Here is an 18,345-nt window from a genome sequence, read left to right as displayed (position 1 = left end):
AGTTCAGATCTGATCCGGTGGGGCATGCGGACTTTTTAACAGACCCCCCCAATTTAACAAAAATGCTAATTTCCCCCATGAACATTTCTGCTTCCCCCCCAAAAGCCCTTTAACATCCCATAAAAGTGGGAATAAAAATGCTTTGCCCTCCTACCAATGTTCCCTCTAATCTTTCCCATCCAGGTGCAGATTTTTTCATCCATGTGCGGAATAATTGTGCATGTGCACCGAGGCGTGTGTGAATGTGCACCACCCATAGACACATGACCTAGCTGTTGGCGCTCTGCTAATCTCCCCCGAGATTACTGGAATCTCCCCCGAGCAGCTACAAAGGTGCAGCTCTCAGGAACACTGCCCCGACCGCCTCATTCTGTCTGTACAGCGCAGGGGCGCAGGGCGAGGAAAGAGACAGGACCAAGGATACATTCTCCCCCCTGCAGCAACGTCATTTACGGTGATTTGGGGCAGCGGGAGTTGGGGGTGCAAGTTCGAATCCTGGCGGAGGCCGGAGTGCCGTGGCTAACGGGACACCGTGTCTGTCCTTCTCTGCACTAGACGCAGGGCGGCAGACTTCTTGTGCACGGTGGGTGGTTTGCTGTGTCAGAGCCTGGCGCCTGCATCGCAGCCTCCTGCTCCCCGCCCGGTTCTCGGAGATGCTCTTTCTCGTCTAACCTGAAGGGTGGTCGGGTGAACGTTTGTGCCTTTTGTTTGCATGTGGAAACCCCCAGCCCCTGCAGGAAGCGTTCGCAGCTTGCAGCCTGCCTCCCTCACATGGGAGGTTGTACACAGGAGCCCTCGCTGCCTCTCGACGAGGCGATTACCCCAAATCCCGAACGCTAACCCTAACCCTAACCCCACCCCGACGCTTTGCCCTCCTAAGAAGGTTTCCGCTAATCTTTCCCAGCCATGTGCAGATTTTTTTCTATCCACGTGTGGAATAATGTTGTGTGTGCACCGGGCGTGCAGGAATGTGCACCACCAGTCAGAACACACCCCCAGCTGTGCATGCTCTGCTAATCAGCAGGGATTGTGTGGGGCGGGGTCCTGTTAGTGAGTGCGGGGTCATCTACCCCAGCTGCCGCACCGTGGTGGTGGGAGCCGGAGAGACCCAGCAGCCTGCCCCCTCCCAGCGCAGCAGGAAGCAGAGTGCCCCGGTCCCAAGGGCGGGGCCTGTGGCAGGGGATTTGTCCTGGGCCACGCACCTTGGGCAGGAGGGTGGGGTTGTCCCAGGCCCCCCCAGGGATGGTCCTACCCCCGAGTTAAAGTGATTGGGGCAGGGATTGGGGTGCAGGAAGGGGCGGGGCCGGGGAGGTGTGGGGGAGGGAGGGGTTGTGACCTGGGGCAGGGATTGGGTGCAGGAAGGGGCGGGGCCGGGGGCAGGGTGGGGTGGGGAGGAGGAGGGGGTTGTGACCTGGGGCAGGGATTGGGGCGCAGGAAGGGGCGGGGCCGGAGGAGGTGTGGGGGAGGGAGGGGTTGTGACCTGGGGCAGGGATTGGGTGCAGGAAGGGGCGGGGCCGGAGGAGGTGTGGGGGAGGGAGGGGTTGTGACCTGGGGCAGGGATTGGGGTGCAGGAAGGGGCGGGGCCGGGGGAGGTGTGGGGGAAGGAGGGGTTGTGACCTGGGGCAGGGATTGGGGTGCAGGAAGGGGCGGGGCGGGGGAGGTGTGGGGGAGGGAGGGGTTGTGACCTGGGGCAGGGATTGGGGTGCAGGAAGGGGCGGGGCCGGGGGAGGTGTGGGGGAAGGAGGGGTTGTGACCTGGGGCAGGGATTGGGGTGCAGGAAGGGGCGGGGCGGGGGAGGTGTGGGGGAGGGAGGGGTTGTGACCTGGGGCAGGGATTGGGGTGCAGGAAGGGGCGGGGCCGGGGGAGGTGTGGGGGAGGGAGGGGTTGTGACCTGGGGCAGGGATTGGGGTGCAGGAAGGGGTGGGGCGGGGGGCAGGCTCTGGCTGGGAGGTGCTTGCTGTGAGCAGCGTGCGGGGCCGTGGCAGGCAGGGCGCTGCCTGAGGGTCCCCGTGGCTGCAGGACACTGGTGGGCTGGATCCAGCCTGTGGACGTGTCTTGCCCACTCCGGCCTGTGCCCGGTGCCTCGGTTGCCATGGGAGGGCCCGGTCCGGCCCCCAGGCCTCGGTGGAGCCCTCCCTGAGGGCTGGGCGTTGGCCTTTCTCTCTGAGCCGGCGGGGTGTTCCTGGGCCGTGGGGTCCCTGCGCTGCCCCGGGGCGCTGCCCTCCGCACAGTCCCAGCCACCGCCTGCCAGGGCTGCAGCATTCCTCAGCGGGGCCCGGGGCGGAGGCAGGGGGCCTGGCGGGCCAGGAACGCCGCCCGACGGGTCGGACGGACCCGCGCCCCCATGCGCTGCGGTCGACGGTTCCCAGGAATGCAGCCGGCCTCCTTTCCTGTCTGGGGCGCCCCCTCCCTCCTGCCCGCGGCCCCCCCGGATCCAGCCTCACAAGCTCCCGGGGGGATGATCGCCATTTCCCAGCTCGCAGGGGGCGGGAGACAGAGATTTGCCTGCGACGCCTTTAGGAATGGACCCTGGTGCCCGTCTCCCTGGCCAGCCCCCCCCACAACACCCCCCGGCCTGGCCTCTGGAGACGCACAGCAACAGCCCGTGGGTATTGTACAGGCCAGTCCGTCAAACCCTTCTGCACCCGTCCGGCCTTCCACCCCCTGTCTGTCTGTCTATCCCTGCACCCCCCATCTATCTATAGATCCCCACCCCCTCTATCTATCTATCTATCTATCTATCCCCACACACCCCCTCTATCTATCTATCTATCTATCTATCTATCTATCTATCTATCTATCTATCTATCTATCTATCTATCTATCCCCACACACCCCCTCTATCTATCTATCTATCTATCTATCTATCTATCCCCCCCCCCCTATCTATCTATCTATGGGTATGTCTACACTACCCCGCTAGTTCGAACTAGCGGGGTAATGTATGCATACCGCACTTGCTAATGAAGCCCGGGATTTGAATTTCCCGGGCTTCATTAGCATAAGCGGGGAGCCGCCATTTTTAAATCCCCGCTGCTTCGAACCCCGTGTAGCGCGGCTACACGGGGCTCGAACTAGGTAGTTCGGACTAGGGTCCTATTCCGAACTACCGTTACTCCTCCTCTATCTATCTATCTATATAGGAAAAGGTGGCCGGTGCGGGTGACTGCTGCCCCCTGGTGGTTCCACGCGGCCATGGCTGGACGCCTGGGGCTGTAGCTTCTTCCATGCACCAGCTGCTGGGCTCCGTGTCAGGGCCTCACCCCGCGTGCCCCTGGCCCCCTGAGCCAGCCCGGCACTGGGACCAGCCCGCAAGGGGCTGGGGCGAGTGGGGTCCGGCGGGAGGGGCCCCCAGCCGAGTGGGTCTCAGGTTCCTAGCTCCCGTGGGCTGCGCGTGTCGCCTGGAGCACAGGGGTTGGGGGCAGCAGGTCAGGTCCCAGCCCTGGACCTTTGTCATGTGGGGCCGGGTGGCTGCCTGCCCTGGGCCCAGGCCCCTGCTGATGTGGGGCCAGTCAGCAGCCGCCCCAGACCCTGGATCCCCACCACGGGGGGCCAGCTGGCGGCCTGCCCTGGATGCTGGCTCCTGGCTGTGCACCCTGGAGGGCTGGGTGGCAGCCCTGACGTCTGCCACGCGGGGTGGGCTATCTCCTCCCCCCAGCATGGGGCTGTCCCGGGGCAGGGCTGGCTTGTCTGTTCCGTCGTCTGGAGCTCACGGGGCTGGAGAGCTGCCTGCCCCACCCCCAGCCGTGGGGTTACCTGCACCCCAGTGCTCGCTGGGCTGCCCCAGGCCCCGGACTGCATGGAGCTGGCTGGGAGCCCTGGACCCGGATCTCATGGGGCTGCCGGAGGCCCCGAGCCCGAGGCCGGACCCCTGTGCCGGGCAGCTGGGAACGGGATGGGAGCCGGCATGTGGGCCGGCCCGTAGCGCAGGGCAGAGCTGGGTGCTAGCTGGCCGGCCCGCCCATGGGCGGTGGGCTGAGAACTGCTGCCTCCGCCCGCTGGAGCCCTCGCTGTTCTGAGCAAGGGGGGTTGCCCCGCAGCGAGGGGCCCGGGTGCTGGCTCTCACGGGGCCACCTCGGCGAGCCCCTTCCCGGCTGCTGGTGTGGAGGGAAGGGGCGGGCGGCCGGGGCACCCGGCCTGTCGGATCTCGGGCTGTCTCGGGGGCAGCCCCGGGCTCTGCCCTGCAACAAGAGATGCGCCTGGTTCGGGCGCATGGGACGAGCTGGGCGCCTCTCCCAGTCCGAACGCAGCCCGGGGCTGGAGCTGCCCTTGGGCAGTGCAGCTGGGTGCCAGCGAGGAGCTGCCAGGCTTTCTAAGGCCCCTTTCACTACAGGGTGGGGTCAGAGCCCCCCCGGACAGTAGCATGGGACCTGACAGACGCAGACAGCCGGGGGTGGGGGGAAGGCCACTCAGTGGTACCACGCAGTCGTGGCCGTGCTCGCCAGCCTGTGGCCAGAGCCGTGGCACATGGCCTGAGGGGGCCGGGGTGATCTCGGGCTGTCTTAGGGGCAGGAGGTGCCATTCAGAGCAGGCCCCCGTGGGGCTGCTCTGATCTGTAACACGGGGCCAGCCCAGGGCTGAGCCGGTGGAATCGGGGGCAGCTCCTCGTTGCCTGAGGCCTACTGAATCGCCCGGGATTTCATGACACACTCGCACACACAGGAGTGTGGTGCACAAGGCACGAGGAGTCGTTCTCCCGCTCTGCTCTGAGCTGACCAGGCCTCAGCGGGAGTCTTGTGTCCAGTTCTGGGCCCCACATTGCAAGAAGGATGTGGAGAAATGGGAGAAGGTCCAGAGAAGAGCAACAAGAATGAGGAAAGGTCCAGAGAACATGAGCTCTGAGGGAGGCCGAAAGAACTGGGCTTGTTTGGTTTGGAAAGGAGAAGGCTGAGAGGGGACATGAGAGCGGTTTTCAGGTATCTAAAAGGGTGTCACAGGGAGGAGGGAGACAAATTGTTCCCCTTGGCCGCTGAGGACAGGACAAGAAGCAATGGACTGAAACTGCAGCCAGGGAGGTTCAGGTTGGACATTAGGAAAAAGTTCCTGCCTGTCGGGGGTGAGACACTGGGATAAGTTGCCGAGGGGGGTTGTGGAATCTCCCTCACTAGAGAGATTTGAGAGCAGGTTGGACAGACGCCTGCCAGGGATGGGCTAGTCCAGTTCCTCACCCCTTTTTTTAAGTAAAGTACCCCTTTTTCAAAAAAAAAAAAAAAAAAAAAAGAGAAGTCCCCCCAGTGCCTACAGTTTTCAGACACACACATTTTTTCTACCGTTGCAACACATTTGTTTAAACAACTTAATCGTAGCCGGGTGGGTGCTGAAATTTTGGGTGTAAAAAGACAAAACTAATCAAGTGCTGGAAAACGTACTTAAAACACAAATTCAGTTTTCTCCAGATTTCAGCTGTGTTGATGTGCCCCTCCCCCGACATCTCTCGAGTACCCGAGGTACTCGCGCCGCGGGGTGAGGAACACTGCGCCAGGCGGCGCGTGGCCCTGCCGTGGGGCAGGGGGCTGGACTCGCTGCCCCCTCGAGGTCCCTGCCAGCGCTAGGGTGCCAGGGCTCCAGGACCCGCCTGAGGGCTCTTCACGAAGAGGCCAAGTAACAGACTTTTCCTTCCTCTTTCTGGAGGCGGTTTCCGCGCCGCGCTGACTCAGCTCCCCAGACACCCGGGGATGAATAGCGCCCTGCGCGTGGCACCGTGTCCGGAGCAGACAGAAAGCCCCGGCACGTCCCCGCTGAGTGTGACATCACGGGCCACACCCCAGCCGGGCGCGTCCCAGCTCTCACCCTGAGCTCCTGCATCACCACACCCCGATTCCCGGCAAAGGGATTTTCCCCTGCCAGGGCTGTTTCCACATCTCCCTCACGCCAACAGCAATAAATAGAGACGTTCCCGCCGCGCCGGCCGAGCGAGGCCACAGGCAGCAGGCACCGGACACAGGTAAACACTGCTCTGCGCTTCGCTTTGGCATTCCCCGCCTGCGCTTTCACCGCAGCGGGAGCAAACTGTGGGGCAGCCGGGTAAAAACCCACCCCAGCTCCTCCCCTCTAGTGGCTGCTCTGGGTAAGTGCCAGCTGTTCCCAGCTGTTCCCCAGGGTGGCAGAGTCTCATGCGTTGAATTTTGTGGGTCCCTCCCTGCTGTCAGCCGAAGGGCATCTGGTGACGTTCGCGCCCGTTCCCGAGTCCTTCTCTACCCTGCTGAGTCAGACACTTGCTGCAGATGTTTGGGAACCTGCAGGGGTCTGACTTTTCTGGGAGCCCATGGGAGTTAGAGGCATCTCCCCTCCGGCTGCCTCTGGGCTGCAGGATGCAGCAACGCCCCCCAAATGGCGGCTGTGAGGGTCTCGCGGGGAGGACGGAGTAGATCTAGGCCACAATTTTCTGGCAATATTTTTTTGGGGTGTGCATCAAAAATGCAGCTTGGTCGACACGGAAGCTGCTTGCCAGACAGGGGAGCATGCTCTGAATGTCCTGCCTCGAAAAAGGGTTGGAGAGAAAAGAGTCCAGGGTTTGGCTTGGCATTTTCCAGAATGAAATTCTGATTCCCAATGGCTGTTTTGGGTCAGAATCGATTTGCTCTGAAGGCAGTTAGCAAAAGGAGCTGTTCGGATAATTTGGAAAGGGAAGAGTTGAGCTGTCCCAAGCCCACAGCTTTGTCCGGCTTTTCCGTTCATGCCCACCACTGAGTCGCTGACTTTCCATCCCAGTTTGGGACGGGTAAAAAGCGTGAACGCCTGAAAATCGATTCCAGGGCCAGGAAAGCCGTTTCCCGCCCAGCTGTAAGCAGGAGGCGGGGCCTTGTCCGCCGTCTCTGCAGGTGGAGTCTGTTGAAGTCAGTGGAATGAGGCTTTTTTACCCAGCTGGGAGTCTGGCTCTCCAAGGCCCCCTGCTCTGGTTCCTTTCCCAATGGGCGTTGCAATGGGGGAGGAGCAGGAGTGAATTCTACGATGTGCACTTTTGCCTGTGGGGTTAGATGCTTGGGCATGTTGTCTGGGTTTGGCTGGGCTACCCAGAGGCCTTTGAGAGAGGAAGACTTGCTCAGTGGTTAGGGCCAGTGTTACCGTTAATGGTCCCCATCCATGTGCGGAATGAATTTTGTTAAGTGACACTTCACCTCCATCTTGGGGCACATAACAAAATTCCTGTGGCAGGGGCTGCGGCCGAGGGGCTCGGAGAGTGGGAGGGGGCGCAGGCTCTGAGGGTGGCAGGGTGAGGAGTTTGGGGTGCAGGCTGGCCTCAAGGCTGGGTCAGGGGATGAGAGTGCAGGGGGAAGGTTCCAGCTGGGGGTGCAGGCTCTGGAATGGAGTTGGGGATGAGGAGTTTGGGGCACAGGCTGCCCCAGAGCTATGGCAGGCAGAATACTCCCCCAGCCCTCTCTCCCTACAACAGCCCCTGGGGTGGGGGGACATGGGGGCTCCTCTCCCTGGCATCTCCAGCAGGGCTGGACCAGGCGGGCCAGGCTGGGGGCCTGCGTGACCACGCAGCTTACAGGGAACCTCGGTTAGGGCTCTGCCCTGGGACTCAGCAGCTCTGGGCTCACTTCTCCATTCTGCTACCGACTCTCTGCGGGACCTTGGGCAAGTCACTTCATCTTTTGTATCTAGTTTGTGTCATCCTCCTGTGCAAAAGGGGGATGCCCTGTGGGGAGGATGAAAATTGTGGGGCGCTCCCATACCACAGCCAGAGGGGCATTTACATACCGCGGAGGGGGCCGAAGCGGCTGAGACGACTGGCAATGATCCTCTCAGACACGCCCTGTCGAGGCTGAGCATGGCCCCCCCACTCCCGGAGGGGTGTGCAAGGACTGTGCTTAATGGGCAGGCCCCTAGCGAGGCCTTTCTCTTTGGCAAATCCTGCTGGATAAAGCCCTGGAGCCGGCTACCGAAGTCTGGAGGGATTCCCTTGGGTGCCCTGCGGCCGGCTGGGTGGGCGGGTGCTCAGGTGGCGCTGGCTGGTGAGGAAGTAGGGTGTAGTGGTTAGAGAGGAGACCTTGGGGGACCCTATTTCAGTCCTTGCTCTGTCACAGGTCTCCTGCGTGTCCTGGGTCACAGGGCTGCCCCTGCACACCCCGGCGCCGGACCCCCCGGGGAATGGGTGCTGTGCAGGGGGAGGGGAGGGCTGAGGCCGGGGGGAAAGCGGGTGCCACTGCCCGGATGGGACAGGCCATTTGCTGCAGTGAGTCTGGGAGAATGGGAGCCTCAGGCGGCTGGAGAGAAGCAGCGCTTTTAGGGGGGAGTCCCCCAACCTGTCGCCGCCGGGGCAGTGGGGGCCGGGCGCCGAGCCAGGAGACGGGCGGGTGCTGAGGAGGGGCGGGGGCGGCCGGATCCCAGATGCAGCACGTGCTGGGGGCCCCCGATTTCCTGGCTCCCCATGTGGCATATGGGCCGGGCCGGCTCCGCTCTGGCCCTTCGCTCAGTCTCCCTGCCTCCTCCGGGCAGAGGCGCTGACCGCTCCCCCCCACTGAGAGACAGAGCCCCCCCGTTCCCCCCCGCTGAGAGACAGAGCCTGCCCATTCCCCCCCCTGGGCTGAGACACAGAGCCCCCCCCCGTTCCCTCCCCCCCCCGGGCTGAGAGACAGAGCCTGCCCATTCCCCCCCCGGGCTGAGAGACAGAGCCCCCCCGTTCCCCCCCGCTGAGAGACAGAGCCTGCCCATTCCCCCCCCCCCGGGCTGAGAGACAGAGCCCGCCTGTTCTCGGCTGCGCCAGTCTGCATGTCACATCTGCCCACCTCTCGCACCTCCTGGGCCTGTGCGGAACGAGTTTTGTTCTGTGCACCACGCTGGCCGCGCTGCCTCCCGTAACAAAAGTCATTCCGCACATGGGTGGGGGGCTGGAGCGAGGGATCCTAATGGGGCTCTGGGGCAGGAGGGGCTCCTCGGAGCTCCAGGAATTGTTTTCTCCTGGTGCCATTTACAATATTTGTCCCCAGGTCACTGTCATGCTTCTGGCTTGGCCGGTTTAAGGCAGGCTCCCCAGGATGTCCCAGCTGGCCGTGCTGCTCTGGGCCGTGAGCGCTGTCTCATGGGGTGAGTCCGGGCTGGGCCGTACCCAGTTCCCTCCGGTGCTTGGCGGTGGAAGCCAGGGAAGGGGGGTTCTGTTCTTGCCTCTACCCCGTCTCGGTGGGCGACGGAGACCGGTTCCCTGGGCCGCCCTCAGTGTCTCAGCCACGGGGCACAGCTCAGTCGAGCAATAGCCTGGCCCGGGGCCCAAGGGGAAGGTCCCCAGTCTGTGCAAGGAGGAAGGAGCTGAGGGGTGTTGAACTTTTGGGGTGCACCCGTCACTGAGCGTCAGTCACTCCTGGCCGGGTCCCAGGGAGCAAAGGGGCACCCGAGAGGGACTCCCCCGAAGCTGTGGGCTGAAGAGAACCCGGGCTGCTCAGCCTTTGCACCCGGGTTCCACCGGCGGCCCCGGGACCAGACCCTCCGCTGGCTGCGGCGTGGCGGGAAATCTGGTGCCCCTGAGGGCGGGGGCAGCGCCGCGGTTCATCGTCTCCTCCCCCGCCAGGGCTCTCCTGCCTGCACATCATCACCCCGGGAAAATGGGGCGGGCGTCCAGCCAACTGCTCGACGCCGCTCAAGGACGTGCAGACGGGCTACGTGGTCATCCTCCACACGGCCGGCCGCAGCTGCAGCACGCAGGCCGAATGCAACCAGGAGCTGCTGAACATCCAGCAGCACCACATGAACAGCAAGGGCTGGTGCAACTTGGCCTACAAGTAAGAGGCCAAAGGCCCGTCGGTTTGGCCCCGTTCCCGCGCATAGACGCGGGTGTCACGCGGTTACACAGGTGCTGCGGGGTCCGAGTCTAAGGGCTTGTCTACACTGGGACATTTTGGCGACAAAACCGTGAAAGCACACACGCTGCAGTTGGGAAAAACACCCCACTTTAGGGCCCAAAACCCTCCAGCCTGGAAAGAAACTTTGGTCTTTTCCTCCCCCTTTATAGTTGCCAAAGAGCCAGGGTGGACTCTGCTGTTTTGTCGAGAGAACTGGCTTCTGCCTGTACCCCCAGGCCTGTCCTGCTGGGTCTGCTCAGTGTTGTGTGGTCTCTGCTGCCCTGCAGGCTGTGCCCCTCCCCTTTCACAGCTCCGGGAAGTGTCTGGCAGCGGAGGCTATGTCTAGACTGCAGGCTTCTTTCAGAAGAAGCTTTTTTTGGAAGAGATCTTCCGAAAAAACGTCTTCCAGACGAGAGTGTCCACACTGCAAAAGTGCATCGAAAAAGCAATGTGCTTTTTCAAAAGAGAGCGGCCACACTGAATGGACGCTCTCTCGCATGTAAGCTGTGATTGCTAAGGACGGAATGGCCACCAGGGCACCTGTGCTTTTTCCTCTTTCCTCTTCTTGCGAAAGAGCTCCCTCCTTCCCGTCCATACACACCCTTTTGCGAAAGAGCTCCCTCCTTCCCATCCATACACACCCTTTTGCGAAAGAGCTCTTTCCCAGAAAGGCTTCTTCCTCGCAGAATGAGGGTTACCAACACGGGAAAACCCCCTCTGTTCTTTCATTTACTGTCAAAAGAACGCAATTGCAGTGTGGACGTTCCTCAACTTTTGTCGGAAAAACAGCCATGTTTCCGACAAAACTGTCGCGTAGACGTACCCTGAGTGAGCTGCTCCCTGTGGGGAACAAACAAAGAGCAAATCAGTGGGGTGCTCCCCCACAATGCTTTGCTCTCTCTGTCAGCAGGGTGCTAGCCACAGGGCCAGGAATGTCGACAGCGGGAGGCAGGAAAAGCAGTCTGAGGGTACGTCTACACTACAGCGCTAGTTCGAACTAACTTAGTTCGAATTAGTTAATTCGAACTAAGCTAGTTCGAACTAACGCGTCTAGAACTAAAAACTAGTTCGAACTAGCGTTTTGCTAGTTCGAACTAGTAAGTCCACATTGAGTGGACTCTGAACAGGGCTTAAGGATGGCCGGAAGCAGTGCCGGCAGGGCATAAAAGGAGGACTTAGAGCATGGAGATGCTGTCTCAGGCTAGCCGAGGGCTGCGCTTAAAGGGTCCCGACCCCCACCCCGGACACACAGTTCTAAGGGGTGCCCCGCTTCCAAAGAAGTTCTGGCTTGGAGTGCCCTGAGTGCCCACACTGGGCACATCACACCACTCGGCCATCAGCCCGGCTGCACTTGCCGCAGGCTGCCATCTGGGGAGAGGGAGTAATTGGGGGGCTGCAGGAGAGCTTCCACCCCCAGAAGCCCGCAGAGCCAGCCCAGTCCTCCCCATCGGGGGCTCGTACCCCATTCCTCCCTCACCTCCTTCCACTTACCCTTCCCTAGCCCCCCTTCTTATTGATGTACAAAATAAAGATAACGTTTCTTCCAACATTGACTCTGTCTTTATTGAAAAAAACTGGGGGACACTGGGAAAAGGAGGTGGGAGAGGGGAAGAGAAAGGCTGGGAGAGGGGAGGGCAACTAACATGATCAGGGGTTGGGAACAGGTCCCAGATGAAGAAAGGCTACAGAGACTGGGACTGTTCAGCTTAGAAAAGAGGAGACGGAGGGGGGACAGGATAGAGGTCTCTAAAAGCAGGGGTTGGGTGGAGAGGGTGCATTCAGAAAAGTTCTTCCTGAGTTCCCATAAAGAAGGGCTAGAGGACACCAAAGGAAAGGAATGGGTAGCAGGCTTGAAACTAGTAAGAGAAAGTTGTTCTTCTTCCCAAAGCAAATAGTTAACCTGTGGAACTCCTTGCTGCAGGAGGCTGTGAAGGCTACAACTAGAACAGAGTTTAAAGGGAAGTGAGATAAAGTGATGGAGGTTGGGTCCATGGAGTCCTATTAGCCAGAGGGTAGGAGTGGTGTCCCTGCCCAAAGTTTGTGGAAGGCTGGAGAGGGATGGCACGAGACAAATGGCTTGGTCATTGTCTTCGGTCCATCCCCTCCAGGGTCCCTAGGGTTGGCCGCTGTTGGCAGACAGGCTACTGGGCTAGATGGACCTTTGGTCTGACCCAGTACGGCCATTGTAAGCTCAGGGCTCAGTGTCGGGGGTCTCAGTGGACCCCCTTGATTTTCATGCACACCTGGTCCTGGGTGGCCAGGCTGGCAGCTCTCCTGCCCTAGACAGCCACTTTCCTGTGCCTAGTGCGGAGATCATGGACGAGGTCCACGATGTCCGCACTAGCCCAGGAAGGTGCCCGCCTCTTGCGGTCCAGGGCAAGCTCCCGGGAGCCGCCAGCCTGGTCCCGGCAAGAGGGGGTGGGCTGGGGGGCATCGGGTGGGTGGCTCTGTGCCGTGCCAGGTGCAGGGTCTGCTAGCTGGGTGCTGGCAGGCTTGCACCTGGCACGGGCACCGTAGCCAGCCCGTGCCCCTTTAAGGGGTCCGGGGCCGGGAGGGGGGCATAGAGTTTCCCTGGTGTTGGCCAGAGTGGCCACCAGGGAAACCTGGGGAGGGCTAGCCTCCCACTAGTTCGAACTAAAGGGCTACACAGCCCTTAGTTCGAACTAGCTAGTTCGAACTAGGCGTTAGTCCTCGTAAAATGAGGTTTACCTAGTTCGAACTAAGCGCTCCACTAGTTCGATTCAAATTCGAACTAGCGGAGCGCTAGTGTAGCACCTATTAAAGTTAGTTCGAACTAACGTCCGTTAGTTCGAACTAACTTTGTAGTGTAGACATACCCTGACCGCTTTGCACTTTTGACGGCTTTTGCACGTTGTCGGCAGCCCTTTTGTGGCCAAACCTGCCCGGTGCAGACGGAGCCTGAGACTCGTCCGCCACGCTCTGGCATCCAGACCCTTCCCAGCAAGGCTGGAGACGCAGGCTGGGGTGTTCCCAGTCCGTCGGGGGGCTGACAGCGGCAGGGCAGCGGGTGGCCGTAGGCGGGTAGAATTCTCAGCGAAACGAAAGGCCAAGCCCAGATCCGTGGGCAGCCTCGAGATGGGAGCCTCAGGCTCCGTACGGTGGGCACAGTTCGCACCGGAAACGTTTCCTTTCCTGCCCCGCAGCTTCCTGATTGGAGAGGACGGGAATGTGTATGAGGGCAGAGGCTGGAATACCGAAGGCGCCCACACCTACGGGTACAATGATATCGCCCTGGGCATCGCCTTTATGGGCGACTTTACAGGTAAGCGCCCGCCCTCCTCCGGCAGAGAGCGAGGCCCCGCTGCACCCGGCGCTGTACAAACGCCACGTGCTCCTGCCCCGCTCATGGGCAGCCGCCAGCCTAAAGGGACAGGACGCCGCAGGGATGGGGGCGGCTTTCTTAAAGGGTCCCCTGGTCTCTAAGTAGCCGGTCCCTGCCGTTAGCCTTGTGCCTGTCCTGAGTTCCAGAGGCATTTCCCCCTGCATGACCTGTCCCCAGCTCCTTGGAGGCCTGACACCCCCGTCCCCAGCTCCTTGGAGGCCTGACACCCCCGTCTCCAGCTCCTTGGAGGCCTGACACCCCCGTCCCCAGCTCCTTGGAGGCCTGACACCCCGTCCCCAGCTCCTTGGAGGCCTGACACCCCGTCCCCAGCTCCTTGGAGGCCTGACACCCCCGTCCCCAGCTCCTTGGAGGCCTGACACCCCCGTCCCCAGCTCCTTGGAGGCCTGACACCCCGTCCCCAGCTCCTTGGAGGCCTGACACCCCCGTCCCTACCTCCTTGGAGGCCTGACACCCCCGTCCCCAGCTCCTTGGAGGCCTGACACCCCCGTCCCTAGCTCCTTGGAGGCCTGACACCCCGTCCCCAGCTCCTTGGAGGCCTGACACCCCGTCCCCAGCTCCTTGGAGGCCTGACACCCCCGTCCCCAGCTCCTTGGAGGCCTGACACCCCTGTCCCTAGCTCCTTGGAGGCCTGACACCCCCGTCCCTAGCTCCTTGGAGGCCTGACACCCCCGTCCCCAGCTCCTTGGAGGCCTGACACCCCGTCCCCAGCTCCTTGGAGGCCTGACACCCCCGTCCCTAGCTCCTTGGAGGCCTGACACCCCCGTCCCCAGCTCCTTGGAGGCCTGACACCCCGTCCCCAGCTCCTTGGAGGCCTGACACCCCCGTCCCTACCTCCTTGGAGGCCTGACACCCCGTCCCCAGCTCCTTGGAGGCCTGACACCCCCGTCCCCAGCTCCTTGGAGGCCTGACACCCCGTCCCCAGCTCCTTGGAGGCCTGACACCCCCGTCCCCAGCTCTTTGGAGACCTGACACCCCCGTCCCCAGCTCCTTGGAGGCCTGACACCCCGTCCCCAGCTCCTTGGAGGCCTGACGCCCCGTCCCCAGCTCCTTGGAGGCCTGACACCTCGTCCCCAGCTCCTTGGAGGCCTGACACCCCCGTCCCTACCTCCTTGGAGGCCTGACACCCCGTCCCCAGCTCCTTGGAGGCCTGACACCCCCGTCCCCAGCTCCTTGGAGGCCTGACACCCCGTCCCCAGCTCCTTGGAGGCCTGACACCCCCGTCCCCAGCTCCTTGGAGGCCTGACACCCCCGTCCCCAGCTCCTTGGAGGCCTGAGACCCCGTCCCCAGCTCCTTGGAGGCCTGACACACCCGTCCCCAGCTCCTTGGAGGCCTGACACCCCGTCCCCAGCTCCTTGGAGGCCTGACACCCCGTCCCCAGCTCCTTGGAGGCCTGACACCCCCGTCCCCAGCTCCTTGGAGGCCTGACACCCCGTCCCCAGCTCCTTGGAGGCCTGACACCCCGTCCCCAGCTCCTTGGAGGCCTGACACCCCCGTCCCCAGCTCCTTGGAGGCCTGACACCCCGTCCCCAGCTCCTTGGAGGCCTGACACCCCCGTCCCCAGCTCCTTGGAGGCCTGACACCCCGTCCCCATCTCCTTGGAGGCCTGACACCCCCGTCCCCAGCTCCTTGGAGGCCTGACACCCCCGTCCCCAGCTCCTTGGAGACCTGACACCCCCGTCCCTAGCTCCTTGGAGGCCTGACACCCCCGTCCCCAGCTCCTTGGAGGCCTGACACCCCGTCCCCAGCTCCCTGGAGGCCTGACACCCCCGTCCCCAGCTCCTTGGAGGCCTGACTCCCCCATCTCCAGCTCCTTGGAGTCCTGACACCCCGTCCCCAGCTCCTTGGAGGCCTGAGACCCCCGTCCCCAGCTCCTTGGAGGCCTGACACCCCCGTCCCCAGCTCCTTGGAGGCCTGACACCCCCGTCCCCAGCTCCTTGGAGACCTGACACCCCCGTCCCCAGCTCCTTGGAGGCCTGACACCCCGTCCCCAGCTCCTTGGAGGCCTGACACGACTGTCCCCAGCTCCTTGGAGACCTGACACCCCCGTCCCCAGCTCCTTGGAGGCCTGACACCCCCGTCCCCAGCTCCTTGGAGGCCTGACACCCCCGTCCCCAGCTCCTTGGAGGCCTGACACCCCGTCCCCAGCTCCTTGGAGGCCCGGGTGAAATGAACCACGGTCCCTCTTTCCCATCGTTCTCCTGAGTTCCTGCTGCATGTGAGATGGACTCAGGGCCTGCCCCACCTCAGCGCCCAGGCAGGTTCTCTGAGCCGCGTCCCTTGCCCCGGTCTCTTTCAGGAAGGTCTCCCAACGCGGCGGCGTGGGTCGCACTGAAGCGTCTGCTGCACTTCGCGGTGGAGGCCGGCTACCTGTCCTCCAACTACCTCATCATGGCCCACGGGGACGTCAGCAACACCATTTCCCCTGGGCAGCCCATCCGCAACGTCCTCAAGACCTGGCCGCACTACAAGCACTGAGAGGCCCCCGCCGGGGCACGGCAGCGCGAGGCCGGGGCGCGCCGAGGACGCTGGCTGACGGACCCGGTGCCTTGCATGGAGCCCTGGCTGTGGATCTGGACTCTTCACGTGGTTCGAGTTGGACGCTCAGCCCCGGTTCTGTCCCCAGGGCAGGACACAGAGGAGGCCCAGCGGCTGCTTCAAGCCGGCTGAGACGCCCCCTGCCCCGTCGCAATTCTGCGCTGGTGTCAAACCAACAGAGCAAACTCTAACACCTGCTGCTTTGGGAAACGCGGCCCCGTGGCTGCTCTACTGAGTGTCCAGGCCACACCTGGGGCGGCGGGAGGGCTCTAGCGGGACGCCGTGCCCCGACGGGCCTCTCCACTTTGCTCCAGGCGCGTCTTGCTGCAGGGCCGAAGGGGACGGAATCGGGGGGCCAGCCGGTGGGCCGAAGGGGTGGCGCAAAGCTCAGGGCGTGTAAGCCCCGTGGCCCAAAGCCCGATGAGTGTTCCCAGCCTCCCCCGGCTGTTTAATCGCCAAGCTGGGAAATCAGCAAAACAAGCTGGGTGTAATTAAGGGGAGGATGATCTGAGAGCGATTACCGAGCTGTTAATTAAAGCGCCCCACCCACTGGCTGGGTGCAGGTCTAATTTACAGATGAGTCACCTCAGGGTTATCGACTCGGATTACGCAACGGAGCCGAGGAAGCAGCAAGAATAGACGCAGGGGTCCCATCTGCCCCGTCTGGGCTCTAACCGCTAGGCCACGCTCTCCTCTCAGAGGAGGACCCAGGAGTCCTGCCAGACCCTGCCCGCCCCCCAGTCGCTGGCTTGCTCTGTAATTCAGCTCTGTGCGCGGATCTGTGGGGCGCGAGGTGAGGACTCGGGCGGGAGCATTTCTGCCATGGACGGAGCCGCGGTTGCTGTGTGCCCTCTCGGGCGCGGGGCCGGCATAAAACCCGGTGAGGGGGCCCGGCGCCAAACCCTTCAATAAAGAGGCGGCGGCAGCCTGAGAACCACACGCTCCCTGTGTGCGGCTCTGATTGTCTGACTGGGCTGCCGGCAGGCGCCTCACTTCCTGGCAAAGGCTTTTCCGGCAGAACCGCCGCGTGGCAGACGCCAGAGCGACCAATGACCAGGCAACCCCCGGGAGCCGACAGCCACACCGGACGCCAGACAAGGGCTGGCTCCGTGCTCCCCGAAGGGGTGGGGCTGGGTGAGCCAGCCCTCAGCCCCGCCCAGAGCGCAGTGTGGGGCTCCGGCGGAGATTCAAAGGGCCCCGGGGTTCGGCTGCCACCACTGTAGAGCTGAGAAGCTCTGGGCCCCAGGGCAGCTGCCCCTTCCCCCCCAGTCTACAGGGATGTCAGCCCCCCAGCCCCTTTGGGAGCGGACGTGCAGAGAGAGGAAGCCACGGGCCTGGCCCGGCGCCCGCGTTCAACATCAGCCACTCGGAAGCAAAGGGGCAGCGTCATTCTGCTTCTCCAGAGGCCAGCGGGGCCTCCCTGGGCCAGCACCTGAGGACCCACTGTTCCCGGAGGAGGGATTTTCCCCGGACCGGGGGGGGGGGGGTAATTTCTGGCCCTCCCACAGCTCTTTCGGCAGCCCAGTTGGGTCCGTGCCAGGCCCCCCGTCCAGTCTGGTCTTAAAACCCCTCAGGGTGTTTTGAGCCATCGGGCATTTGGGCGTCGCCGGTGCGAGCTGGGTGAAATACAGCCGTGCGGGCAGCGCAGGGGGTCCGGCCCCGTGATCGGGCCACACGTTCAGTGCACACACCCACAACAACACTGCCACTAAATCATCAATAATCGCCTCGCATTACGAGCTCATCTGGCAGGCTTCCAAAGGCTGTTGACTCAATTTCCATGCCAGCTGGGTGCCGGGCTGGCCGTAGGCACGTGCGGCATAGGTGGCTGCGTAGGGCCCCTGAAAACGTGGGGCACCCTGGGTCTTAGTGCCCACCCTCCCCACCTCTTCCTAGCCCCATTCTGACCCTTCCAACAGCGCCCCATTGCAACTGGCTTCTCTGGGGAGGGGAGAACTGAAAAGCAGGAAAACCCTTCCAGCCTGCCAGTCCTGGGAGCACAACATTGAAACGGAAAGAGCCGCGCCAGTGGTAGCGAAACTCTGTAGCAGGGAACAGGCTGCCGATTTCCGAATGGACTCACAATGCCGGCTGTGCGTGGCTGTAACGTGGACACCAAACATGCCGGGCGACAGGCCCTTGGTTTCAAATTTGCTTCAGAAACATTTCATTGGTGTGTGGCTGAGGGTTATAAAACCCCATCTCTATAAAACCCTGGCGCAGATTTGTAGCTTTAAATGCTACATCGTTTTAAAATAGATCCTTCAAAAGGCCATCCTCCTCCGATATACACACGTGGCCGTGGGCTGCTGTGGGATATAGTTCAATAACACTGCACAGGGCCCCATAAGTCCTAATTACCTGGCCAGCTGAAATTTTTAGGCCAAAACCTCTTTGGGCGAAAAAGACCAGGTCAGTGAGAATGAAACGTGCCACAGGATCAGGGTCCGTTTCCTTGACTTGTTCAGCTTGTGGGGGGAGGAAGGGGTGGACGGACCCTCAAATTTCTGAAAAAAAAAGGGAAATATTTTGTTTCAAAATGGATGTTTCATTTCAAAATTTCCCTTTAATCTTCTTAAAAAAAAATTGGTCAAAACCAAAGCAACATTTTTTTTGTTCATCCTCAAAAAATTGTTTTTGCAGCTTTTCGATTTGCTGGAAAATTC

The 18,345-nt window shown here is 62.0% G+C and overlaps 1 protein-coding gene across 1 annotated transcript; it reads left to right on the top strand.

The window, feature by feature from the left end:
- Positions 1-5,685: 5,685 nt before the first annotated feature.
- LOC102448873 (peptidoglycan recognition protein 3-like) lies at positions 5,686-16,879 on the top strand. The gene is made up of 5 exons (XM_075907448.2): positions 5,686-5,944; positions 8,934-9,030; positions 9,509-9,719; positions 12,944-13,062; positions 15,441-16,879. The coding sequence occupies exons 2-5, from the start codon at positions 8,982-8,984 to the stop codon at positions 15,617-15,619; spliced, it is 558 nt and encodes a 185-aa protein (XP_075763563.1). The 5' UTR covers positions 5,686-5,944; positions 8,934-8,981; the 3' UTR covers positions 15,620-16,879.
- Positions 16,880-18,345: the final 1,466 nt, after the last annotated feature.

Source organism: Pelodiscus sinensis, chromosome 22 (assembly GCF_052426305.1).
Source record: "Pelodiscus sinensis isolate ZL-2025 chromosome 22, ASM5242630v1, whole genome shotgun sequence".
Taxonomy (NCBI): domain Eukaryota; kingdom Metazoa; phylum Chordata; order Testudines; family Trionychidae; genus Pelodiscus; species Pelodiscus sinensis.
Note: the sequence above shows the minus strand (reverse complement) of the source record. Positions and strands in the feature narration are given on the sequence as shown.